This window comes from Phoxinus phoxinus (assembly GCF_949152265.1).
Source record: "Phoxinus phoxinus genome assembly, chromosome: 5".
Classification (NCBI taxonomy): domain Eukaryota; kingdom Metazoa; phylum Chordata; class Actinopteri; order Cypriniformes; family Leuciscidae; genus Phoxinus; species Phoxinus phoxinus.
Genome location: NC_136880.1, coordinates 18,412,919 through 18,440,451, shown reverse-complemented (window position 1 = coordinate 18,440,451; position 27,533 = coordinate 18,412,919). Strand labels below are relative to the sequence as shown.

General features: G+C 38.5%; 1 protein-coding gene across 3 annotated transcripts; it reads right to left on the bottom strand.

The window, feature by feature from the left end:
• Positions 1-3,356: 3,356 nt before the first annotated feature.
• On the bottom strand, positions 3,357-26,325 carry rgs13a (regulator of G protein signaling 13a). Of its 3 annotated transcripts, XM_079614518.1 has the most exons (8): positions 26,239-26,293; positions 18,742-18,880; positions 16,920-17,013; positions 8,205-8,400; positions 8,055-8,096; positions 7,888-7,949; positions 6,476-6,642; positions 3,357-6,366 (listed from the first exon to the last, which is right to left on the bottom strand). In XM_079614518.1, the coding sequence occupies exons 4-8, from the start codon at positions 8,273-8,275 to the stop codon at positions 6,181-6,183; spliced, it is 528 nt and encodes a 175-aa protein (XP_079470644.1). In that variant the 5' UTR covers positions 8,276-8,400; positions 16,920-17,013; positions 18,742-18,880; positions 26,239-26,293; the 3' UTR covers positions 3,357-6,180. The 3 variants fall into 3 exon arrangements, with proteins under 3 accessions (XP_079470644.1, XP_079470643.1, XP_079470645.1); XM_079614517.1 differs by lacking the exons at positions 16,920-17,013; positions 18,742-18,880 and having other exon boundaries at positions 26,239-26,325; XM_079614519.1 differs by lacking the exons at positions 16,920-17,013; positions 18,742-18,880 and having other exon boundaries at positions 26,282-26,325.
• Positions 26,326-27,533: the final 1,208 nt, after the last annotated feature.

Genomic DNA, 27,533 nt, shown 5'->3' with positions numbered 1-27,533 from the left:
CTGCACATACAGTACACAGATTTTGTGTTGTACCTGAACATATTCTGAATGCAGTTGTTTCACCCGGGCATGGTTTCTCTCAAAAGGCAGCACGAGGTAAATTTGTTTCATAGAAACCTGCTTCTTCAAAAGGCGGGCAATAGTTGAAAGGCTAATTGATACTACATTGGCAAAGGTGTCATTGCTCTCCTTGATAGCCTGCTTGATTTCAGTCAGCCGTATGTCATTCCTTTCCCTGACCATTTCCACCACAGCCAACTCCTGCTGGTCAGTCAGAACCATTTACAGTACCGGATATACCCGGATATAAGACGACCCTGAATATAAGACGACTCCCCCATTTTACAGACTTATTTTGGGGACAAAATATATTTTTGTGGAAAAAATTGGGTTTTCAACTGAAAATTATTTTATTTGAAAATTCTACTGATAATTCATTGGAAAAAACATTTTAACACCATTCATTAAATATTTGGATTAATTTGTCACAAAATAAAGTGCACTCTGTCAATGAGTTCAGAAATGAATGCATGAGTGACAAAAATGAATAACCTTTTCACAAAAATACAATAATTATGTAGACCTATGTATGCATGTAATTGTGGTACTGTGAAGATAGATAGAAAATAACCATCTGCTTTTAATCAAACACATCTGACATTAAAGTCTTGAAACAAGTTGCAATAAGAACAGCAGTGCAAATGGGCCTTTATGCTGCACATTAAACTAGGCCTATTCCTCACAGAGATCCCCTGCCTCGCTATGCTCACTCTCACTGTCATCACTATCATGACTCTCCACGAGCCCCTCCCACAGAATGTCATCCTCGCTCCCATCAAGGGTATTTGATATGCAGCATTTCTTAAATCCATGAATGATGCTCTCCTGGCTTATGGCATCCCATGCTTGGAGGATCCAAGTACAGAGCAGATGTACTGCTGGCTTCTTAAGTTTTCCAGTAGGCATCAGTGAACCATGTGTACCTCTTGCGCAGATTATCCTTGAATGGCTTGTTGACGACTACATCCAATACCTGTAGTTGGTTTGGTCATCCCCCCGGTATGATCACTAGATCGCAGTCCATTTTCTGCAACTGAGTTTTGACGGGCTCCGTCAAGTGTAAGTCTGAGGGCAGGCGCTGGGCCAGACTTGTTCTACGACGCAGTGTCATCCCTTTGCGCCGCATCATTCGTGTACACCGCCCAGTGCTAGCTTTGAATTCATTGTCATAATTTTAAAGTTGGTGTCATAACTGTTTCGAATGTGTTGGTTTATTTGACCAACTTTTGAAGCTCTTTTCTCAAGATGATCTCTTGACTTCTCCATGGCGGAACTTTACTGTTTATTTAATTCATAACACTGTCACTAATTACGTAGCCTATCGCGTTGGTGCCCTCTACTGTTTCCCCCAGCTTTCTCCCTTCCCCCCGTAATTTTGTCTATTTCGCGCATATAAGACGACTCCCCATTTTTCAGCGGGATAAATTGCTCTTGCGCCCGACGCAAATCTAAAATGTGTTGGTCTGAAGTAGCTTCATTATTCATAAGTGTGGTTTGGGCGTAATGTGAAATAAACCAATCAGAGCGTCCTCTCACATTCCCTTTAGGAGCAGGCGCGCTTGTTCCATGGCAGATTACTATTATAATGGCGGGTTTGCCAGGCGCACGTCAGGAGCGGTTCACAGCCGAGGAGACCGACGTTCTCGTCAGGACCGTAAAAGACAGAGAATTGACAATGTATGGGGATGGGAGAAACCCACCCAAATTAGCTTCGGTTAAACAGGCGTATAATAATTTGGGTAAAAGTGTAAGCTAGATTTATGCCTTTTTTTCACATCTTCATGGACACAACAATGATTTCCCTCGTGTGTTAATATTTTTCCTTGTAATAATGTATGATTTGCAAAAATGAAAAATGCTGCGTCCGTTTAAATTAGAGAATCAAAGTGGATGCGCGTTGTTCACACGCTACATATTGGCCAAGCACGCGGCCTTAAAATAGCATATGACTAACGCGCAACGCACCACTGACTTTAGACTGGGTTTTTCCTGGTCAGTGGCGGAATTGTTTTTTGAAACTCCAAAATAGCACCAGGGAGCGTTTGTGCCGGAACACGCCTCCTCTTTTCACTGAACCGCCCCCCCGAGCGCAAGTTCATTCCCTAATTTACCGACGTGCGCGGGTGCAAAAGGAATGCTACATGCGTCGGTGTACAAAGTCAATTGCGCTGGGTGCAAGATAGGGCCCAAAGAGTTTTCAATTTTTTACCAATTGCTTGTAAAAATTGCACCAAAGCAATTTAAAAAAAAAACTGTAATCAACGTGCCCCTTAATCTTTAAACCAACTTCTCCCTCTTGGTTTCATCTCTTCTCTTCTCTGATGGCGTGAGGGCAGGACAACCTGTCAATCACATGACATCACAGCAATAGATCCAATCAATTCACCATGGACAAAATCGAATCCCGTCCCCACATTTTTTTCATCCGAAAAGCTGTTTCACCGAAACATAGGGAAGAAAAAACGATTTACTCCTATTTCATTCTGTTTGACTTAACAACACACTCTCATGGCTATTCGTAACTATTTTACATTTTGGCGAATTTATGACGAATTTAAATTAATTCATTTCATTCATTTGAAGTTCTCATTCATACATTTTGTATGATCTGCTTACACCCAACCGAGGGTTAGGTTTAGGGGTGGGTAATGGGTGGATCTTCATGCTTGCTTTTGGGCCAAAATTTAATTGTTTTTATTATATTTCAATATAGTATTACTGTAGAAATGTAGCAAATTGCTGCATTATTCAATTTTGTATTATGTGAGGATTTAAACATATTTTGTTGGGATTTGAAAATAGTATGTAAACGTGCAAATTGGCCTGTAGTTTTGGTGGTGTTTGTTTAGTGAAAGATTTAGAATGCATGTTGTGGCAATGCAATGATAAATACAGTAATCCACAGTTTAGCCCACATTAGATTGATGTTGTGCTCACTGTGTGAAGAGTTTTGAGGAAGAGACCCGAGTATTGAGAAAAGTGTCCTATAGTGATTGTAAAAAACTGTAATGTCAATATACAAAGTTACTTGGACTAAATCAGCTTTTTACCTTAAAATGTACTAATACCACCATAATAATACAGGAGGTTTAACAGAAAGCCACACGATGAATCAATAGTTTCATCAACGAGTGGCCTGTTCACTTGGCCATGGGTTATATGCTAAAATAATGTCATAAACCTTAATAACAGAGAGTGTAATAGAAAACTCCTGAATGTACATTACTGATAACAAAAACAAGAAGAAACAAAACTATTTAAATAACATATGGTATGTGTCATGCAGGGACTTCTGTGAAGTTTTACTGTGATTGTTTTATTTGTTAGTTTACTGTAAGTTATATGGTAATACATCATTTTTATATCCAAAAACACACACATTTGACAGTATTTTAAAGTAAAATTACATATAATGTGAATTAAACCCTTTTTAATTTATACAATTTTTATTTTCAATAAGCTTTTTACTGTAGCATTTTTTACTGTAAAAGTAGTTTTATTTCTGTAAAAATGATTTTACAGTGAGTGATGGTTAATACCTACACTTATATCGTAGATATCACATCACAGATTTATTGCCATCATGGTGATATTGAATTAAATGTGTTTTTCAGATCACATTGACATTCAAACATATAGTTGACAGCATTACTGGATTAATAATAATAAAAAAAAAACAGTGGAGTTCAAAGGAAAAAGTGACAATTTGGGGTGATTATGGAGTTTTCTGACTGGTACAATGTACACGTATCATCTACAGTTTTTTCCTAATTAATAGTAATTTACAGCTGCTTATTGTGGTGAAAGGTACAAGACAATGGAAGTAAATTACACTGAATTTTTACAGAGCACCTGACTGGCCATAAAACCGGCAATTTTCTTACAGAGCAAATACAAAGTTTCCTTTGCAAGTGAGCATTAGAAAGAAAAGAAAAATAACTATATATATTACGTGTGTGATGTGATCATTTTTGTCCTGGGTGAGGGGTACTGAGTGGTCACCTCAACTTCCCTTCTGCCTATGATATTTGAAAAGAGTACGATGACTATCACACTGTCTGTGTAAATAGGGAAGTGGTGACAGAAACTTAGTACACCATGTGATGTTACCCAACCCCCCACCTCACGCTTTCGGTCATGAAACAGAAAGCAGCATGCTGAAGGGGATATCCAATTTACATTTCTTATATCTACATCTGTGTCTTATAATTCAGATGATATTTTGAATTGTAAAGAAAAGTCCCTAGAACTTTGCATCTGATTTGTACGGAACAAATAGAGCAACATATTAAACATAAGTGACATCAACAAATCTTTCTTAGAACTAACTTTTCTGAACCATGAAGTTTACATTTTGAACAGAATTGTTTTATCATTTAAGACCATACAAACATATTTTTGGTGAAATATTTTTGGGTTACAATATTTCGATAGTCCACTTTAGACATTTTATAAAGTTTAAGTAACTTTTAGTCACATGCCAACTAACTCATTAGAGCAGTTGATCTCAAACTTTTTGAGTTTCCATTGTCCACAACAATATTTGAAGATATTTTTAGTTCTTTTAACTTATTTTAATACTTGTTTGGTCTTATTTTAAATAATTGTAAGTCATCTTGAGGCCCCTGACCAGCTGGTTGAGAGTAGTAGACTCTTAGGGTAAGTTTACACAACAACGATGTACTAGAAACGTGAAAGTTTTATTTTGCGTGTTCCGCGCACAGGCGGCAACGTTGTCAAAATGAGCATTGTTCACGCGGATCCACGAAAACGACTAAAAACGCTGTATTCTGCTGGCAGGCCAGTTGGCAATGTCACTTTGTAAAGAAACACTACGCACCTATAGACTGAACACGTAATGCGCATGACATTACCGTTTTCACAACCGTACCGTTTTACACGGAGAGGATAAAGGCATAATTTTCAAAAGATTGCACTTTTGCTAACATCATGTTTTCCCAAAATGCCATTGTCGTGTGTAAATGACCGACCAAATTTAGTTTAGTTTAGTTAAACGGTGTCATGAAAACGGCCCCTTATGTTACAAGTGTTAGGGTTCGGGTTAGTAGAAGAAGTTGACATGCAGTTGCCAAGTTACTTATAGTCAGTAGAACGTCTGTAGCGGAATCATCACAATAAAGTGTCAGCAGGTATTAGGAAAAGTCTATTAATACTCTAATGACTGGTACTGACATGGAGTTGCAAAGCTACGTGTAGAATGTCTAAAGTGGACTATCAAAATAAAGTTTTACCATTTTGCTCCTTCCTGTCAAATAAATGTCAGTCGGTTCAGAATCTAATGCAGTTACATTTAAATACATTTTTCAATGTTGAATGTAAATAAATTTCCCCCATAACAACAACATACAGTACGACTTTCTATTTGCAGTTGTGTTTATTAAGTTATTTATTGGCTCTTAAATATGAACACCAGTCAACCTGGACAACTTTCTTCTTAAAAAAAAAAAAAAATCAGTGTAGCCAATATTTCTATAGTGAAAAATCAGTGGTATTGTGTCATGAAGCCTTTTTAAATATTTTTTGGCCCGATGAAGTAATATCCAACTGAGGGAATCTAGACAATTTGAAATAGTTAGGTGTGTTATACAGATTAATGTGAGAATATCCCATCAGTTCCCCACTGCACACACAAAAACAGCCGGATTTACATTTACTCTGTACATTGTGTGTCCATGAATCATTTCACGTCACATGAAATTGTTCATATTTTGTCATTAGTATTATTCCCAAGTCATCTCATGCCAACCAGATATGACACTCATCCAGAATTGAAAATAATGAAAGTTAAATAAGGTCCATATGCTGTTCCTGTGGTTGCGGCACGTTTCAGATCTCCTGTGGTTCATCACAGGTGAGCTTCACAGAAGGCTCTTTTGTCTTTGTGAGTCCCACATCTGTGTGGGACAATAGAGCAGTGTAACACAGCACATATATGAACAGTAGCTTATTCAAGCTTTAATGTGGATCGCAATGTTCAGTGCCACCTGAGTCCAGGCCTGCATATCGACAAAGCCTGATTATGCCACGGCCATCTTGTCCATTGCACCAACAGTCCCAAAGATGCGTTTGAAGTCATACAGTCCTTCATTTACGATGTTCTCAGACCTTAATCCTATGCGAGACTGATTCCAGAAGGGATCTGTACATGTCCGAGCGAAGAAACCTGGGATAGGAATCCCTCTCCATGAGACCGAAGACAATCCTCTGAGCCTCATCGAAACACACTCTGGTTGGAGCTTGGACGTTCTGCTTGATAAGGTCTCTCGTGACGTGGTCGATGTTTATCTGAGGAGAGATTGACGGAGAAGCAGTGAGAAACATATTGACGTCGATCGATCGCTCCATCGCTCAATAAAACCACATAGAGATATTCAGACTGCGCTAGTGTGCTTACCTCTTTGGGAGCTTCTGCCTGGATGAAATGCTCAAATATCTTCTTGGCCCTTGAGGATAGCCTGGACGAACCCCTGATTTTTTTGTAGTCTTCACAAACCAGCCAAAATTCAATGTTCTCATCGCTGAACTCGGACTTGAGGAAGGTGTGGAATGTTGCCATGCCATCTACAAGAACAAACCGGTGGGTTAATCTGTGGCTCAATGCAAATGCATCTGTTTGCGTCAGTGCGGCAGCTTGTGTTTGGACACCTAAATGCCCCTGAGTAACTGACTTTCATTGTGTTAGATACAAAATATGAGTACATATATCAAGTGGCAGCTGCAAAAAAATGTGCTTTTCTCAGAGCAAATGCTTTTATGAGCAATTTTTTAAAATGACTTTCAACCAGCTGGTAGCAAGGTGATCATTCTTTATAATATTAATCTTGGCTTGATATTAAAATAAATTCTTTGTTTATTTTCAAAATATTTTTTTGCTCTAAAAAAAGAAAGAAAGAAAGAAATGTATGAATGCAAAAGTGGTTTCTAATATACAAACCGAAAGCCAAAAGCTGCTTTAGTTTTATAAAAACTATTTGGACATTGAGATATATCAATGTTATTGAACACATTTATTGAAAGAAGTCTCTTATACTCACTAAGGCTACATTTATTTGATAAAAAAATACAGTAAAATTGTTAAAAATTAAAATTATTTCCATTTAAAATAACTGATTTCTATATTTCATTATATCTTCAAATTTAATTTATTCCTGTGATGCAAAGCTGAATTTTCAGCATCATTACTCAAGTCTTCAGTGTCACGTGATCTTTCAGAAATCATTTGAATCTGCTATACATTGTGTGATAATTATTTTAGGGTTTTTGATGGCTTAAAAGTTCAAAAGAGTTGACTAAAAAGTTTTACATTTAAAATGCAAGGATATAATTGCAATTGAAAATATATATAGTTCAGGGGACTTTATTTCCATTAATGATGTGAAAAGGCAAACAAGACTTGTATATGAAAAAAGTATATAAAATATGTATATATATAAATATTTCCCCCCCAATTGCAATTATATCCTTACATTTTCATGTGTAGCTTACGTGTTTTAATAACTTTTTAAAAACTAAAACCGCTTTTCTCTTTTGCTTTGCATACATATAGTCAGTTCCTTGATCCAGCTATCTGACCATCTAGTAAACAGTGCAGGTTTTGTTCGTGAATATTTGCCTTGACCTACATTACGTCAACTAAATCATCAATGCAAAAGAAGTGGTTTTGAATGCTGTGATGAAATGTCCTTGCGAATATACAATTCACAGACATATGTGCACAATGTCAAGCGTATTAGATTCGATACATTCATTCATATATGAACTATAAGAATATCAGTATGAGAATTAATACATGCATATGCCACTTACATTTGGATCTGAGGAGGTTTTCCAATGACTGGGACCACAGCAGGGTCTCACCAGGGCTCAGTCTGTTTGAATAAATCATAATTAGTGTACATTCAAACGCAATCAACAAAACTTGATTACAACTGTGATATATTTCACAAGAAAAAAGTAAAGTCAAAGTAGCTTACTTGTCTGTCAGTGGGCAACGAAACCGCCACTTGTCTAGTCTCCTGAGGAGTGAGAATTAGTTTAGTTAAATTTCTAAGACAAATGCTCCAATTCCATGATATATTCTGTTTTTTTCATACATTTTAAAAGTAACAACAAACACCACTCACCGGGGATTGACTGTTTTATCCTCCTGGTTCATGTTTTTTATTTCAGTTGAAGAAGACAATATGGTTGGCATCTTAACAAACACTTTTCTGGTGCTGATACGTGTTGCTGTGCTGTTGTGCTTCAGTTATTTCAGTTAATAAGAGCGGGTTGTTTTCACAACCCTTTTTATGCAGTATTGGCGTCATCAGTAACCACCTAACCACAAAAGAAAAAAAAAGAGAGAGGAAGTTTTCAGGGTGACGCTTACTAGCTGAGACAGGCGCAATGGTGTTTCTGTCTATGAAACCAGCTACAGCAGGTCTGTGCAGATGCAGATAATGCAAATCAGACTGGAAAGTTCATGGACAGATAAGCAAATGCTGACTTTTACATCAGATCTTTTTTTTTTTTTACAAGCTTCTGTGTTTGTATTTAGAAAACAAACCATGGCTGTTTTCATCATTAATATACTATCATGTGGTGTACTGTAAGTCATCTGAACTGATGGCAACCATGTAACATGTAACCACCCTAGTGAAAATACATTTATTTCATAGTAAGTACACTACTAACCCATTAACATATTTACTGACATATCGCTTGAGACTTAATACTGATATAAATATTATAATTCTACTTTATTTGGGTAATTTCTTTATTGCACAATGGACATTTCTTAATATTAAACCTAACATTTGTTTTAATCTATTAGTAAGGATAGTATGATCACTGTATAATATCTTACACTAAAAGTACAATTGCAGGGTATTTATATTTAGTAGGCCTACATAAATTAATATATGTGACCCTGGACCACAAAACCAGTCACATGGAGCAATTTTATGAAATTGAGATTTATACACCAAATGAAAGCTGAATAAATAAGCTTTCAGTTGATGTATTGTTTGTTAGGATAGGACAATAATTGAAAATATTAAAATATTTGAAAATCTGGAATCTGAGGGTGGAAAAAAAATCGAAACATTGAGAAAATCGCCTTTAGTTGTCCATTTATGTTTGCGATTGTGCTGCATTCACTCACACAAATAAATGTTTTATATATTAACGGTAGGAAATGTACACAATATCTTCATCTTTACTTAATATTCTAATGATTTTTGGCATACAAGAAAAATCGATACTTTTGACTCATACAATATATTGTTGGCTATCGCCACAAATATACCTGTGCAACATGTGACTGGTTTTGTGATCCAGGGTCACATATAAATGTATTTGTAGTATACTTAGCATAAAATAAATGTATTTCAAATACATTTCAGTAAATTTAATTTTCACTAGGGCACGTAACAAATTTCTTAATTAGATGAAAGAGGGCACTCAATATAGTTTCATAAGTCCTCTCGAATGTTAATAGTATCTTAGGGGCTGTTTCCACGATACCGTTTTCAACTAAAAACTTTATGAGTTTGGATAGTTAATTTACACGATAACAGCATTTTGGAGGCCTGAAAACTCAAACTTTTGAAATCGGGTTTCAAAGTGCACGTTTTTGAAGACGATACCTTTATTGTCTACGTGTAAACTACAAAAACGTAAATTTGTGAAAACTGTGACGTCATGCGCGTGTGTATTACGTGTTCAGGCTATAGGCATGTAGTGTTTCTTTACAAAGTGACATCGCCATCTACTGGCCTGGCAGCAGAATACAATTTTTTTTTGTCATTTTCGCAGATCCTTGTGAGCGGAGATCATTTTGACAATGATGCGGAAAAAAAAAGGAAGAACTTTTCTGTTTTTTTGTTGTTGTGTAAACTTACAGTACCCTTAGGTGTCCCGTGATATCTTCTTCTAGCTAATCAAAAGTGCTTCACCTAAGCATTTAGCGCTATGCTAAACTAGTATTGGCTAAGGTGTTCGTTTGCTATCCAAAGGAATTAGGAACACAAAAAGAAAGGGAAATGTTTGGTTACATGTGTGCACTGATGCCATTGCTGTGTCCCAAGTATATACTTATTCACTATTCCCTACATAGCTAATGCCATGCATGCATGCGCATGTATGAATTAGGTAACATTTTCAAATTCAACTTTATGCAAAAACTCTGCAAGTTTTGTTATCCCAAGGTTTGATATCCCCGTTTTTTTTTTATCTCAAGAATTGTGTTTATTCAGTAATGAGTTCAACCATAGTCAGTAAAGAGGTAACAACATAAACAGATAGTTAGCTAATACCTGGAGTTGCAGGGACATTTGCTTGTGGTTCATAAGAAATATGATTTCAAGAAAATCAAGAAAATTGTAACATGCCTGAGGGGTTTTTGCAGAGGAAAATAATGTACCGTCTACTGAGGCAAGTCACTGTAAGCCCCAACAGAAAGCCCCATTCAAGTCAACAGTTTCACTTCTGTTTTTGATGTTTTCTGAGACTTAATTTGTTTATCCATACGGCTATATGTATATGCAAAAAAGAAAAGAGGTTTGATTAATGGATGGATGGATGGATGTAACCCAGACAGCAACACAGCAACACATCTGGTACATGTGGATTCAACCCATACCAGATGTGGGCTGGATCTGGGCCGACACTATGTTGCATGTCTGGGAAGTAACTAAAACTTATTGAGACCATGGAAATATGTTTTAAAAGCTCTTTAAGCAATATATATTTATTTTTAATAATTGGAAATATAAAAAAAATTATGTATATATACACTCACCGGCCACTTTATTAGGTAGACCTTGCTAGTACCGGGTTGGACACACTTTTGCCCTCAGAACTGCCTTATTTTTCATAGCAGAGATTCAACAAGATGCTGGAAACATTCCTCTTTGATTTTGGTCCATATTAACATGAAAGCATCAGTAACATCAGTAGCTATATTAATATCAGTGATACTGGCCTTCATTCATAAAAAAATATTCCATTAGCATACAGCCGTAATACTTGAAAATAAATGGTGCCATTGAAGGTAAGTCCGTCCGTGCACCCCCCCCCCCTTTTTTTTAAGTACATTTTTTTTTCACTTTAACCCATTCCAGGTTAGTATGTGAGGAAGTTTTTTGTCCAATAATTAGAATCTCTCTGTTTTTTCAGAGTAGAAAGTAGTAGATTATGTAGTAGGAAATTACTAGTCATCTAGTCATCAAAGGCAAGGCATCACTATTGTTAATGCTTATACTTATACTTCAGCACGCTACTCCTCCGCACCGTTTGACGTAGATCCATAAATGATGAGTCAAATCGACCGGTTTATTGAGGAGAGGTGTGCTATGACTTTTCTAAGCGATTGGGTGTAAAAATTGGCGATAAATCGGCCGAAAAATGTCCATAGACTTAACATTGGCACAAAATTTGTAAGATCATATCTTTGGATCAGAAGGTCAGAGAGACTTGGGGTTTGGTTCTTTTGACTCGGCCTATCAAGTAACCAATAAGTAGTGACATAAACACTTCATAGCCACGCCATAGCAACCTGTTACAGGACCCTAGCAACCATTAAACAACATTAACAAGCAAAACCTCAGCACCAGAACATTGTAGAAACACAGAGTTGGCCTTTTTTGACTCAGACTGGCAAACAGTCTTTAAATATCAACCCATAAACTGTATAAGAAAACCCTAGTAACCAAAAAGAGTACCCCAGCAACCGTACAAACACATGAATAAGTTATATCTCAGCACCAGAACATCGTATAGACATGGAGGTGGGCTTGTTTGTTTCGGTTGGGAAACCAGTCTGTAAATATCACCATGGTAACTATGTAACCACACCCTAGCAACCGTTTAGAGCCACCTAGCAACCATATTACAACACATAGAAGCCATATTTCAGCTCCACAACATTATACAGACATGGTTGTCATCTCGTATGCAATCATATACAACACCCTAGCAACCGAGTGCTGAGTTTTGCCACTGCAAGCACCACTCACATTTTCTTCAGGAAATGTACGTTTTAGTTTAAATTACTGTTGCCTTTCTCTCAGCTGAAACAGTCTGGTCATTCTCCTTTGACCTCTGGCATCAACAAGGCATTTTCACCCACAGAACTGCTGCTCACTATTTTTTTCTCTTTTTTCAGACTATTCTCTGTAAACCCTCGATATGTTTGTGTGTGAAAATCCCAGTAGATCAGCAGTTTCTGAAATATTCAGATCAACCCGTCCGGCACCAACAACCATGCCACATTCAAAGTCACTGAAATCACCTTTCTTACCCATTCTGATGTTCAGTTTGAATGTTTAATGGGATGTTTGGATGTTTAAACTGAACATCAGCAGATCATCCTGACCATGTCTACATGCCTAAATGTATTTAGTTGCTGCAATGTGATTGGCAGATTAGATATTTGCTTTAACATGCAGTTGAACAGGTATACAGTACCTAATAAAGTGGCCGGTGAGTGTACACACACACACACACACACACACACACACACACACACACACACACACACACACACACACACACACACACACACACACACACACACACACACACACACACACACACACACACACAATATATATGTATATATATATATACATTTTACAGTATCTTTCAGATTTAGAAGATTCTGTTACTACTGTAAAACAAACAAGGAAATATGAGATATATATCATGAACAACTGGCACACTGCAACTTGTGCATATTCATATTCAAATCTATCTCAAGTAATTAAACAACGAATTTGCTTGCTTCAATGCACCTGTTGTATACATGTAACAGGCTATCATTAAAGAGATTAGTGAAGCACCATGTTTGCAGCAAAGTTGTGCTTGTGTTTGCATCCTTAATCAATGCGAGTTCAAAAATACAAAAATCTGATGTGAAATGTGTGGAGAACATGATAATTAAGGCTTTATTAATAAAACATTCACACTGAGTGACAGATCAAGGCCTTCAGATGCAACCATGTCTGAAACAACCAGAGCGACACCAGTTTTCATTTCACAGCAGGTCAAACTTTAAGTCAAACAGCATCTGCATCTGGGTCCCTTGATAGGACCATGAGGGCCGTGCCACCATGGTTACCTGAACGCTCTGGTCCACCCTGGCCACCTGAACTGTCTGGTCCACCCTGGCCACCTGCACAGCCTGCTCCGCCCTGGCCTCCTGTCCTCCCACAGTCTCCAGGCCCTCTTCCGCTCCACGGGCCTGGCCCTCCATCCCGCCCCCGGATCCGCCTGTGTGATGATGGACCAAGGTGGAGCCAGTGTGACGATGGACCAAGGTTGAGCAAGTGTGACGATGGACCAAGGTTGAGCCAGTGTGACGATGGACCAAGGTGGAGCCAGTGTGACGATGGACCAAGGTTGAGCAAGAGTGACGATGGACCAAGGTTGAGCAAGAGTGACGATGGACCAAGGTGGAGCAAGTGTGACGATGGACCAAGGTGGAACAAGTGTGACGATGGACCAAGGTGGAGCAAGTGCGACGATGGACCAAGGTTGAGCCAGTGTGACGATGGACCAAGGTTGAGCAAGTGTGACGATGGACCAAGGTTGAGCCAGTGTGACGATGGACCAAGGTGGAGCCAGTGTGACGATGGACCAAGGTGGAACAAGTGTGACGATGGACCAAGGTGGAGCAAGTGCAACGATGGACCAAGGTGAAGCCAGAGCGACGATAGACCAAGGTGGAGCCAGAGCGACAATGGACCAAGGTGAAGCCAGAGTGTCAATGGACCAAGATGGAGCAAGTGTGACGATGGACCAAGGTGAAGCCAGAGCGACAATGGACCAAGGTGAAGCCAGAGTGTCAATGGACCAAGATGGAGCAAGTGTGACGATGGACCAAGGTGAAGCCAGAGCGACAATGGACCAAGGTGAAGCCAGACCGACGACGGACCAAGTTGGAGCCAGAAGCCCCAGGCGGATCCATGCCGCTGACTTGGAACTGGGATTGTCCAGGGATGACTGAGATGACTTGGAACTTGTCTTGACGAGATAAACCCTTTAGGTATCAAAATTTGGTACAGAATGACAAGAGATTTTTTTATACCCAATGGTTTCGAAGCAATTCGGTCTGTGCCTAAAAAGTATCAAACTCAATACCCAGCCCTACTCAGAAATCCAATAATATAATTGGTAAGGAAATGTTTAATATTACACTGCAAATTTATTCAAAATATAATTTATTTTAGTTGTGTGTGGGTTTTGGACCCTGCCGTACACTTTTCTTGTACATGCTATATACAGTATGTGGTACTAATGTTTCCAGTGTGGAAAGAAACAAACTATTTTGTTTGACCTCGCACATGGAAACTGATTTACATCTTGAATATACATCACCAGGATGCCCTTAACATGCATGACAAAACTACTAGCTACGCTAGACAGTCAGCTACCAACACCTTGATGCTTTAAAATATAAGACAAGATTTTGTTGTAAAACTACATGCATGCAAGCAAGCAAGCATGATTGTTTGGGAAACTTTTCATACCCTTTAAGTTTCATACCTCTCACAATTTACATCCTAATGCATGCACAGTCATTTCCTCTCATGCATCACTACTTAATCAAGAATGAGGGCTGAGAAAAGAATGAGTAAAAATGAGAGTGTCAGACAGGAAATTGCAACTGCAACTCCATTTGACATGGATTTGGACTTATATTATCATTGTGACCTGTTCTTACCCTATTAAATATCATTTATTGAATATTTCTTATAAAAAAAACTTCACTGACTCTATCATCTCAGAACAAATTATATGAGCAGATAGAGTCAGATCTCTGGTATTGGATGCAATTTGCATAATTATGTCCATCACATAATGTATCAGACAGTTTCACGTGACAATGTTCTTGCCTAAGGGGTACACATGCCTGGAAATGTTCTTTGTACTTGATGCAAAGCAGCACTCTCTGTTCATTTCAGAAAATTACGTCAAATACTGTATGTGTGTATCGGTGCTTACTAAGGCAGGTATCACTATTACTATTGTTCAAAGTTTAGAGGTTTGCATAAAAAGTATTATACTTCAACCTGCAACTTACAAAAATAGATTTTCTCCAGGTAGACTCCTGGTAAATAAATCATAAAAATATATTAAACTCCATAGACCAGTGGTGAGTGGTGAGGCCAATATATATATATATATATATATATATATATATATATATATATATATATATATATATATATATTTGAATGAGTGGATCTTGGTGAAACAGTGGACCTCTATTCTATGGCTCTGTCAAATTATACTATTTATAATGGACCCTGTTCAAACGTCCAGGGTGCTCAGATGTAGAAGTCCTCATATTTGGGTAAACTTCTATAGTTGTGGTAAATGGAAAACATTTCCCATTTGCTCAAAGAGTAAAAAAACAAACAAAACCATGATAGTGTTTCTATGACGTCACAAAATAGGCAAAAGCGAGAGCTTAATTACGGTCGTCAGAAGAGATAAATACTTGAAAATTTTCCGTCACTACCTCAGTCTTAGGGCCCTATTTTAACGATCTGAAACGCAAGTGTCAAAGCGCAAAGCGCAAGTAACTTTGTGGGCGGATCCCGGCGCTGTTGCTATTTTCCCGGCGGATAAATGACTCTTGCGCCCGACGCAAATGTAAAAGGGGTTGGTCTGAAGTAGCTTCATTATTCATAGGTGTGGTTTGGGCGTAACGTGAAATAAACCAATCAGAGCGTCCTCTCACATTCTCTTTAAGAGCAGGCGCGCTTGTTCCATGGCGGATTGCTATTATAACGGCGGATTTGCCGGCGCACGCAGGAGCGGTTCACAGCCGAGGAAACCGACGTTCTCGTCAGGGCCGTAAAACACAGAGAAGTGACATTGGGGATGATGGGAGAAACCCACACAAATTAGCTTCGGTTAAACAGGCGTATAATTTGGGTAAATGTGTAGCCTAATCTAGATTTTTTTATTTTTTTTATCTAGATAGATCTTTTTCACATCTTCACGGACATACCAATGATTTCCCTCGTGTGTTAATATTTTTCCTTGTAATAATGTATGATTTGCAAAAATGAAAACTGCTGCATCTGTTTATATTAGAGAATCAAAGTGGATGCGCGTTAACATTATGGCCAAGCACGCGCCCTTAAAATACCACATCACTAACGCGCAACGCGCCACTGTCTTTAGACTGTTTTTTTCTTGGTCAATGGCGCAATTGCTTTCTAAAACTGGAAAATAGCACCATTGAAGTTTTGCGCCGGAACACGCCTTCTCTTTGCGCTGAACCGCCCCCGCGAGCGCAAGTTCATTCCCTAATTTACCGACGTGCGTCTGTGGAGGGAAAAGTCCGCTGTGCGCGGGTGCAAAATAGGAATGATACATGCGTCGGTGTTCAAAGTCAATTGCGCTGGGTGCAAGATAGGGCCCATCGTGTTAGGAACTTACGCAGCAGCGTTAACTAGTTCCCTTTCAAGGGAACTCGACGCTGCGTCATGATGTTGACACTATGGGAACACCTTCAGTGTATGCTGGTGTCTGAAGCGTGTGAAATCACACCAGTGCTATTGGCTACGGCAGTCATATGACATCACTAGCACCCCGGCATGTCTATAAAAGGGCACCGGCATTAAACTAATCGGCTTCTTTGTTTTCAGAAAGCCGCTTGTTTGAGGCGTGTGTGTGTGAGAGAAAGAAAAGGAAAGCTTTAGCATAAGTTCTGCCAGGAAGACTCAATTACTATGTCACTTATTACCTTCACATCTATCCAATCATGTCCTAATACTTGCTGTATAAAAGATCGGTACTTACACATGTTTGAGTTCGCAGACGCTGACACAAACAATTACCTCCCCACCTACCGCCACCAGGATGGTCCTGTCCTTCGTCTTCAGGCAGGAAATGCAGATCCGCTACTCTCGGATTATGCACTACGGACGGGGCCTACGCCAAAGAACTTTATAAATAATTGCTTGCTGGGCTGTCAATAAATATACATCTTGAATATACATCACAAGGGTGTCCTTAACATGCATGAGACAAAACTACTAGCTATGATAGACAGTCAGTTACCATCACATTGGTACAAGATTTTCTTGTAAAACTACATGCATAATATAAGCAAGCATCATTGTTTGGGAAACTTTTAAAAATGTTCATTCCCTTTAAGTTTCATACCTTTCACAATTTACATCCTAATGCATGCACAGTCATTTCCTCTCATGCATCACTAATTAATCAAGAATGAGGGCTGAGAAAAGAATGAGTAAAAATGAGAGTGTCAGACAGGAAATTGCAACTGCAACTCCATTTGACATGAATTTGGACTTACATTATCATTGTGACCTGTTCTTGCCCTCTTAAATATAATTTATTGAATATTTCCCATAAAAAAACTTCAATGACTCAGAACAAATTATATGTGCAGATAGAGTCAGATATCTGGTATTGGATGACATTTGCATAATTCTGTCCATCACATAATGTATGTGTCTTCGTCTTCAGGCAGGAAATGCAGATCCGCTACCCTCGGATTATGCACTACGCCAAATAACTTTATAAATAATTGCTTGCTGGGCTGTCAATAAATTAATGCGTTGTTACATCATTCTATCTCCCGAGTCTTTCTGGTAGAAATAGATTGTGGGCCCTGTTTTAACAATCTGAAAAGTACAAACGCAAAACGCAAGTAACTTTGTGGGCGGACCTCGGAAATCCAAAATGGGTTGGTCTGAAGTAGCTACATTACTCATAGGTGTGGTTTGGGCGTAACGTGCAATAATCCAATCAGAGCGTCATCTCACATTCCCTCTAAGAGCAGACGCGCTTGTTCCATGGCGGATTGCTCTTATGACATGCAACATTAACATCGCGGACAGCCAGACGACAACCTCCAATTTCGTCCGTCATTTGAAGAGCCATTCTGCCCAGTAAGTGCTTGTCAATTTGTTAATGTTATCTGGTAGGTTGGTAGTTAGCTAATGTAATAATAGCTAAAGTAGCCATTAAAGGTTGTATCAGCGATTTCAGGCCCAAAAAAGGCCCAAACATAAATGATCACATTCATCTAATCTTTCCTAACGATCCGCTAGCTGCATGCCCCATAAGCAGGCCGTCAAAAAAACGCGTCTCTGTAGGCAGCCTATAGGCTCCGAGATCTGTACACAAAGACAATACCAACAAGTGTTAACCAACCACTCAAAGGCAAAATAAAGTGTTCCAACCAATAACCGACGAGATGTGCGCATATGCATCGGTTTCGGTGGGGGCGGTGCGGGGAGAAATGTAACAAAGTTTTTAATGTTGTATGTAAACTGTGTTTGAGAGAGAGAGAGAGGGAGGTGTTCAGAGAGGAGTCTGTTGGATGTTAAACTGTTATTTGTTTTATGGACTCAATGTTGAAAATTTTAAACATTTCAAACACTGTTGGCAGAAGTGAAAAATAAATAATTTTATGAAGTTACAATTTAGTTTGATTCCATGATGTATTTTACTGAACATGAGTATTTACAATGCAATGTAATTTACTGACAGTTACTTAAATCTTGTCTTTTCACTTTATTAAGATCAGATTCTGCAGGTAAAATGACAATAATAAGGTGACTTGACTTGGACTTGACTTACTATAGGACTTGACTTGACTTGACCAAGAAAAAAATACTTGGGACTTACTTGAGACTTGGACATGTGTGACTTGGTCCCATCTCTGCCAGTCTGTGATTGGTCTACTGCTTACAGCACACGTCGGAAAAAATGCCCATTACCATAAACTTCAGCTCTGTCTGGAGGCTTCCTCAGCCTCTTGTACACACTGTAAAGATAGTAACGGCTTTGTCGATTTAACCATATTATTCTGAACACGAGTCCGATGATGAAACATTGGAAGAAATAGTTATTCAACCGAAGCTCCATCGCAAGGACGACTTGAGCAGGACGTTTCTCGGTGATGCGCTACTCAGTTTGAGGTACATTATGAGATGTTGCAACTATAATTTCTCACCATCAGCATTGACAAGTGTATGTCCATCAACAAACCGATGTGTATATTTCTAATTAAAAGAAAGAAAATTCTAAATAAAAAACGACCCGTTAAGGCGGGTCTGCGTCAAAAAATATTTTTGGAAGACAATAACTTTATTTACCGTGCACTTTCGACCTTTACAACTTAGCAGAACAATTACATTCACAAACAGCTATATTATACACTGCATGAAAGTGAATTTTCGAAAAAACATAATAGGGGGCACTTTAAACGTTCTTTTTTTTGTTTGCGGTCACACGGTCTAGCCAAGCAGAATTGAGTATTCAGGTAGTGTATTCACTAGTGTTGTAGGATATCTGGTGTCAGTGTACAAGTGTCCAACCTTTTTAGATCAGTTCATTTACCTTAGTAAGATGCAGTCAGTGGTGTAGTCTACGTGATATGCAGGTATACGCCGTATACCCACTAGGACATGCCAAGTATTTCCGTATACCCACTAAAAAAAGCGTGAGGATACGTAACAACTTCGTTTTGTGACATAACTTTCACACTTTCATTCATAAATTCACCGCGTCTGTGTTTGCAATGGACACAGATCAAATCGCTTGAATATTAAAAACTCAAAGAGACTGCAGTTGTTCAACGCGTCTCTGGGAATGAGCGCTCAATGTGTGCTCTACTACACACACACACTGAAGCAAGCGCGTGCTTGTATCAGCGCTTCACTGTAGCTATAAGGACATGATGTAGGCTACACATGACACATGAACTTCATCACAGAGCTGCTATGAGAGTCACTTCATGAGAATTTCACCATTTCATTTGATAAAACTATCGTCATTCATTCGTATCATACACACACAGAAACTGTAATGTCTTTACGGCAACCTGAACCTGTCAAAATAAAAGTTCGGTATAAACTCAAAGAAATTATGAAAGAAATTGCACAGTAAAATGTACTGTAAAATAATAATAATGATGAAATCTATTAAAACTTATTTTAAAAAGGAATATCACACAAGTTTTCATACATGTTTTAATTTAAACAGTAAACTTGCCAAAACAATAACAATTTTCTTTCAAAAGCACCATTTCTAAAAGTAAATTTGTGTTTGTGCCTATAATGTTTTATTTTTATTTTTTTTATTGTCAGCTGATAAAACCTGTGCTTCAGGGACCATATGCATATAACATCGAAGGCTAAATGTAGCTCTTAACTGTTAAAGGTGGGGTATGTGATTTGCAAAACGGCTGGCAGATTTTGAAAATACACAACTCAAATGGTCCTACCTTCTTTCCTTTGACTCCACCCACTCAAAGAACATGGACATGGAGGGGGGAGGGGGGGGGATGGTAAGACCGATTGATTGACACACTTACTGTCCAATGATTCTAGGTGGTCTTGGAAATGATTGGCTGGTGTTTTTCGAGTCCTGCCCGTTCCACAGATGATTAAATTGCTTCATTTTTATTTCAGTGCTTCTAACTCCGTGGCTGTAAGTGGGTTAGGAATAGGATTTTAAGTGATTTTGAAAAAATGGCCAAAAAAGAGAATTACATACCCCACCTTTAAGTTAAATGGTGATTAACACTAAACAGTAGAAAACCAGTCCAGTCTCCTCAGCTGTAAATGTCATTGGCTGTTAAAGTCTTGTGTTGCTTATAATAAATTGACATGTTGATAACACTTAGTCTCATAATGCTCTCAATTACATGTCGTTGCATAGGCTACTGTATGCATTAGTGAGTGTGGTGGTGCTTATGGGGTGATGAGACGGGTTAGTATAAGACGGGTTAGTATGAGAGGGGGGGGGGGGGGGGGTTCACAGTATACTCACTACAAAAAACTAGACTACACCACTGGATGCAGTCTAGCTATGAATAATAATCTGAACAATTATAGATAGGCTCAAGACAGAATTGATAAACAGGATGTCAAATGAGAACCCGGAAACTACAAACAATGTGCAACAGCTGGAAAGGAAATCCCATTGACAACATTACAGGTGAGAGACAGAGAGACCCTGGAATACCCAAGCAACTGCACTAAAAACTAAAAAACAATCAGAAAACCTTAGCAAACACAATGCAATAACCTGGCATCCATCCACAACACCCTAGCATTGTGGTGGATCAAGTACCGCTCACATTTTCTGTAAAACAATGTGTAAACTGTGTTAAAATGTAGTTTATGTCCCATTGCCAAAAAGACAATGCTATAATGAATATTACACATAAAAATTGACATAGGAAAAAGCATGCATGACATCATGTCTACTGAAGCGTGTTCTCATGATGATGAAGCAAACGTTTCCTCTTTGGATATGAGCAACATACACTAAAAAAAAGAAGAGGAAGTCACTGTGGTACACAAGAGGGTACATACACAGACACAGTCTGTTACCATGTCAACCTGAGGCAAAGACATCTAAAGATCAATAGAGCAAACAAAGAGGAAAAAGTTCAGCGTGAAACCCCAAACCCACTTAGCATTGTCCAAACCCTCAACGGTCTGTCTTAGGCTGCATTTACTCTGCAGGTCTTGATGCCCAATTCTGTTTTGCTGACTATATCCTTTTACTTACTATTTTTGACGACCCGCTTACATCATCTTTTAAAAGCGACCCGTATCCAATATTTGCATTTACACTAAACACTGCCGAAACAACCCAATGTAGACGTCCTGACCCGGAAAAGGAAGTAAAACAGCGCAATATGCAATGGATGCAGATGCAGACAAAATTATTTTCCAGTGTTTTGACCGCTTTGTATTTGTATTTTAAACGTTTTATTTTATGCTGGCACTATAGCCACGAGCGCTTAAAACCGTGCCTCCCCATCTCTTGAAATCTCTTCAAACACAGAAATACCCCTGCATTTTTGCCTGCACTGTCTCTTCGCAACCTCCGCATTACTCCACTGTGTTGATGAGCCTTTGTCCTCCATCGCGCCATTAATAAGTCATGTGATCGCAATTGTTTGTCCACCTGAGTTGACGTCCCTTTTTTATTGACGTACGACTCGCATTTACTGGGGAATATCCGATTTGTCTGCTTGCATGGCAGACGCAAATGCACATATCCAATTCATATCCGATTTATTTCCACATATGAGTGAGGCCTGAAACCGATCTGAGAATATCGGAATCAATTTGCTTTTTTCCTGCGCACACGTTTGCCGGTCATATCCGATCTGTGCCACATGAGAGGAAAAAAATCGGAATTGGGTCACTTGAACCATGCAGAAAAAATTTAATTGTAAAACAATTTAAAAGCACGTTGACTAAATAACCCATTAGGCCAATAAAAAAAATGCCGCTTAATGCATACTGTACAGGCCTATTTACTGTAAGCAAGCAGGCATTGTTTTGGAAGTCTCTGATAAGACTCTGCTTACTTTTTAACTTAAAACCTTGGAAGTTGTAAATGAAGAAGCAGCTACTGTACTTGGAATTTAAATACCTTGACGGTGTCATGTTCTCTTTTTAGCTTGAAAGTAGGCCTACATGACGTTGTTGCTGGTTTCATATGAGACTGTTCTGCAGTCTTTAGTTGTGCTGATGTAAAAACAGACACATATTTTGCATGCCAATGTCTATATTGTAACCCATGCAAATGTTTCGGAAAAAAACTTGTACGCAAACAAGCATGTGTTTTCTCCTAAAATACATCCGAATAGGGAAGTTTGATAACTGTGTGCATTGTTCTTGATTATATTCAATTGTCTTCATGCCTTTTATTCATGCAAGTCTTCTTGTGAATATTTACGTCCCTCCAAACGCATGTGTGAGCGCTGCAACAGCTGGCTGGACAGATAACGATAAACCATGGTTTACTGGGAAACAGCTTCATCACACCAAAGAGGATGCTTACAGAAGTAGGGATAACATCTTGTATAACCAGGCCAGAAACAGACTAACAAAGAAGATCAGAGTGGCTAAAAGACTTTTGAAAAGAAAAAAATTTCAGCCAATGTCCCGGCATCAGTCTGGTCAGGCCTGAGGAACATCAGTAAATACAAGACAACCCTATGTGGGGGGAAACAGTTTTACTGTAGGTTTGAAAAGCTCAGTCTCATACCCTTTCCTCGTTCCTTGCTGCTTCAAATGCTCCACTATCAAACCCCCCCAAAATCACTGATATACTTCAAGCGAAATCGAAGAACCAACTGATGTGACGTAATTTCGAACAAAATCAGACCAAAACGAACTTCTTTTTGGAGTTTGTTTTCGGAGTTCGAAGAGGCTTGCCGTAGCAAACTTTTCCGGAAAGTTACACCTTTGTAAACACCTTTGTAGCCTACTACCATTGGTCATTACATGATAGTTAGGTGTGCGCAGAGGCTCCGCCTTCTTTCACATGGAAATCTTCTCCGGTTAATTTCTGTTTATTCTGTTCACAAATGTTTATTCTAACTAAACCTATCCTAGGCTTTATAGTTTTTTTATATTATTGAATGTTATAATGCGTCTTTTTTTATTTTGTACAAAAGGCGCCTTTGATTTTATTTTCCTCAAAACCACTGGATGGCACAAAAACTTGCCGCAGCACTTTCCAAGATGTACTTGGAAATTTGGCTGATTCTTGACGCGATCACTGGCCACAACGCAAAGATGATTCTGTGCTAATATGATCTAGGGTAAGTGTACCTACTTAGACCATGTACCCTTTAAGCCCACTTTCAACTGTGAAGTCAAATAAAAAAAATAGAAAATCATATTTTATGCTGCTCATTATTTTAACCAATCCAGTGATTTATTACTTCCCTGACACTTTTATTGCATAAATCACATTTGGCAATTTTGAGTTAGCCCCACTCATGTGCATGCTGTCTCAGGGGACCTCATACAAAGACACCCAAAAACGTCTCAGGTTACGACTGTAACCTTTGTTCCTTGAGAACAGGGAATGAGACACTGCATCGAATGACGCTTTGGGGAACGCATCAGGCTTGACAGGTGTCTGAAATCACTTTCAAATCACGGCAATCACATTGACCGGCGACAGCCGCTGACTTCACTAAACGTGCAACCTGAAAGTATAAAAGGGCACCTTGCAAACATGACAATCACCTTTCGTCTGAAGGAACTGCCCTGAGGCATGGCAGAAAGATGCAGTGTCTGGTTCCCTGTTCTCAGGGAACAAAGGTTACAGTCGTAACCTGAGACGTTCCCTTTTGAAAGTTGATTGACACTTTGGGGAACGATATACCCATGCCGCCATGCTAAGGAAAGTGCATGCCTATTGGCAGTGACAACTGTCAGAACCTGCTAATTCAAGTGAAATGCCAGAACCACTCACCCTCAGGTCACACTGGGCTGTCAGTGACAGCATTCCCTACGGTCATAGCCCAAGCTATACGCTTCACAGAAAACCTCCATGAACCTTGTTTAATGAAAGGCCTACCAGAGCCTTCTCAAGGGCCTAGGACCACAGCTTAAAATTAGAAGGGGTCCCTTCTAGGGAATGTGGCTAGGGAACCCGAAGGAGCGCCAGCCAATCACTATTCAGGGGAACATACTCACACGAAATGCCACCAGGAAGGTCTGACCTGGCGTCACTTACATTGGACACTTCAGTCTTGATAACTTCCTGTCTGTCCGAAGACAGTTCCTCTGGACACTTGCCTTTAGGTAAGGCATCCAACCCGAGGGACTGCGAAGCTGACAGTGAACCCCTCGGCACGGATCACGGAGAGACGGGGTATCCAGGAGAGCCTGACTCAGCATAGCGCTTACAACCCTTGCCAGCGAGGGGAGTTTCTCTACTCGCTCCACAGATCTATCCAGTGCTTATGTTTCAAAGCACTGAGGAGGCCTGAAAAGGCCTAAGGACTCATGAGAGGCCTATGACCCTCTGGCTGTCGCGGTCAATGTGATTGCAAACGAGACTGCAAACTCGTTTCAGAGGATTACATAATGTTAAACAAGACTACATTTTAAAACCTTAAAATTAATCACATTACTTTAAAGTCTGTAGTCCATAATTTGAATCCCTAAAACTCCTCGTTGATCACCAAAATGACATATTTAAAAGTGTTTTCCTTGAAAAAAACATCTTCATGCCTTAAAATAGCTTGACTGTAACTACACCCTTGCCTCATTTAGTATACACGGTTCTATGAATATGCAAATTAGCCCCGCCTCCACTCACTCACACCAGGTCAGAGATCCACTCGTTGACGATCACATGTTGACCTGATTGGTTATGACGTCAGTGACGTTTTTGAGATTGTCTTTGGTTCACTGCATGTTTTAAGGAAAAAATACAGGAATGGTGTTGACTTGAACATGTCTTAAAGCATATTAAAAACACCACATAGACATAAAACAACATTAAAAGCTTGATTTTCACCATAAGATGGGCTTAAATGGTACAGCGCCACAACACACATGCAAACGATAGCCAACAAAAGCTAACCCTGAATGAATTTTTTTTATATAGTATTAATCATATCAGATAGGCTAATAAAATATAATTTATTGTCACTACTGTAAAGCTAGCCTATATTAAATTATTATGGGATCTCCTTCAATGCTTTCAGAATCTTTACTTTTAAAAATCAATTTCAATTCCTGAATTTTAAAATATATTTTTAATTTTTAAATATAATTTTAATGACAGTATATTTATTGAACAAAAATGTAATATTTTATTGATCAAAATAAACATAAAATAGTACAAACTTCGCTAGTAATTGTTTTGAACAAACCGTGTATGGGGTAAAAGGCCCACCTTGTCACCTCATAATACGATTTTTTTAAACAAAATAAACCACTTTTATGATTTATTTTTACACAAAATCTATTGCTCCATCAAAGTTCAATACAAACATAGCTATATTTTTCTGCTATCAACAAACAAGCTAATTTTTATTTGTGCTAAAAATAGCACGCGCACCAGGCCTTTCGTTCCAACAGGGCATCTTCTTCACCTGAAATGCTGTGCTAGAATTTTAAAAGTCCAAGAAAATATAACAAAGAACCTACATTTTACACAATTTGACTGCTAGGATGAGACTGTTAAAGAGTTTAACTCCAAAACTCCACATGCACATTCTTTATCTGACAATCTGTTCATGTAAAGTAACCCGTTTTCTTTACAAAGGCTAGGCCTACTGTAGAAAAATCATAAACGGGCCGCTAAAATTAAACCGATCTACACAGCTAGATTCCCAGCCCCCCTTACCCAGATTTCGACCGGTGTTGTCGTGCCGAATTTGCAAACACACCTGCATTCAGTTGGTTTATTGAAGTGCGCATGTGTGTGAAATGTAGTAGACGAGTAACATGCAGACCGCTTTATTGTTACACAAATGAAGATTAGGTGTTGTTGCCACTTAAAAAAAAAAAAAAAACTGCCTGGAATTTTGTTTGCATGTAAACCGGTACAACGGGTTATTTAAATATGAATTATCAGCGTATGGGTGTCTTCAGTTTGTGTGATTCATTTCAGTTTGATGTTGCTGTATTACAGAACTGATTAATATAGTACTCTGTCGCCACCAAGTGGTCAAGTATATGCAATATGTTTGCAAAATAAAATAAATAAATACCTGCTCTTACCTTAGTGTCAGACAGCTTTATCCAGGTAATATAGACCTCCTTGTGTAAAATCTGTGAACACTTGCTTAAGTATTACAGGCCTAATGCAATGCGAATGGGACTGCATATTTTTAAACCAATTTATGTAAATTATAATATTAACTGTACATGAACTTTATTATACACACAAGTTCATGACTACGAATGATGTACAGAAAAACTTCCCAGTAGGGATGGAAGAGTTCAATGATATATATATATTATTTATTTTCATGCCATCCACATAAGGTGGATAGTTACTATATTGAATAGTTAAGATATCATTATCATTTTCCAAACTTTAACAGTGAATAAAGAACATATAGCCTATGTGAAGAAGTTGTTTCACAACTGTCCAGAGCCCTCTATGGGTCATTCACACCTTCGCTATATACAGTAGCCTACTGTATTTGGCATTATAGGGAATACAGAATGAGTGAACTGTTTTCAGACTCTTGAGTCTGATAAGTATTACTCAAAAAAAAAAAAAAAAAAATTGTGCAAAAAATGGGCAAGTTCTAGTCTGATTGACTGCCTAATACAAAATTTTTAGGACACTGGTCCATAAAAGCCTATGCAGATTTCCCACTTTATAAAGACATTTTTCTGGCATAATGAATTATTATTATGATTATTTTTTAAATGCTTGTTTATTATTGTGGTATAATCTGCCTTTAAATATCACATGAAAACAAAACTAATTGTGGTTGGTCACTTTACATGTCCGTCAGATGCTTTTTCTGTCTAAGTTGGTGGTTTTTGGCAAGAATGGACCTTAGTTGTTAAAAACCCATTCACTTTTGTTCCTCATTGTCAAACTAAATGTGCCATCTACTCATGGTCCACAAAACTGCAAAGATAAAAAAAAAAAAAAAAAAAAATCAATATAAATTACTCACA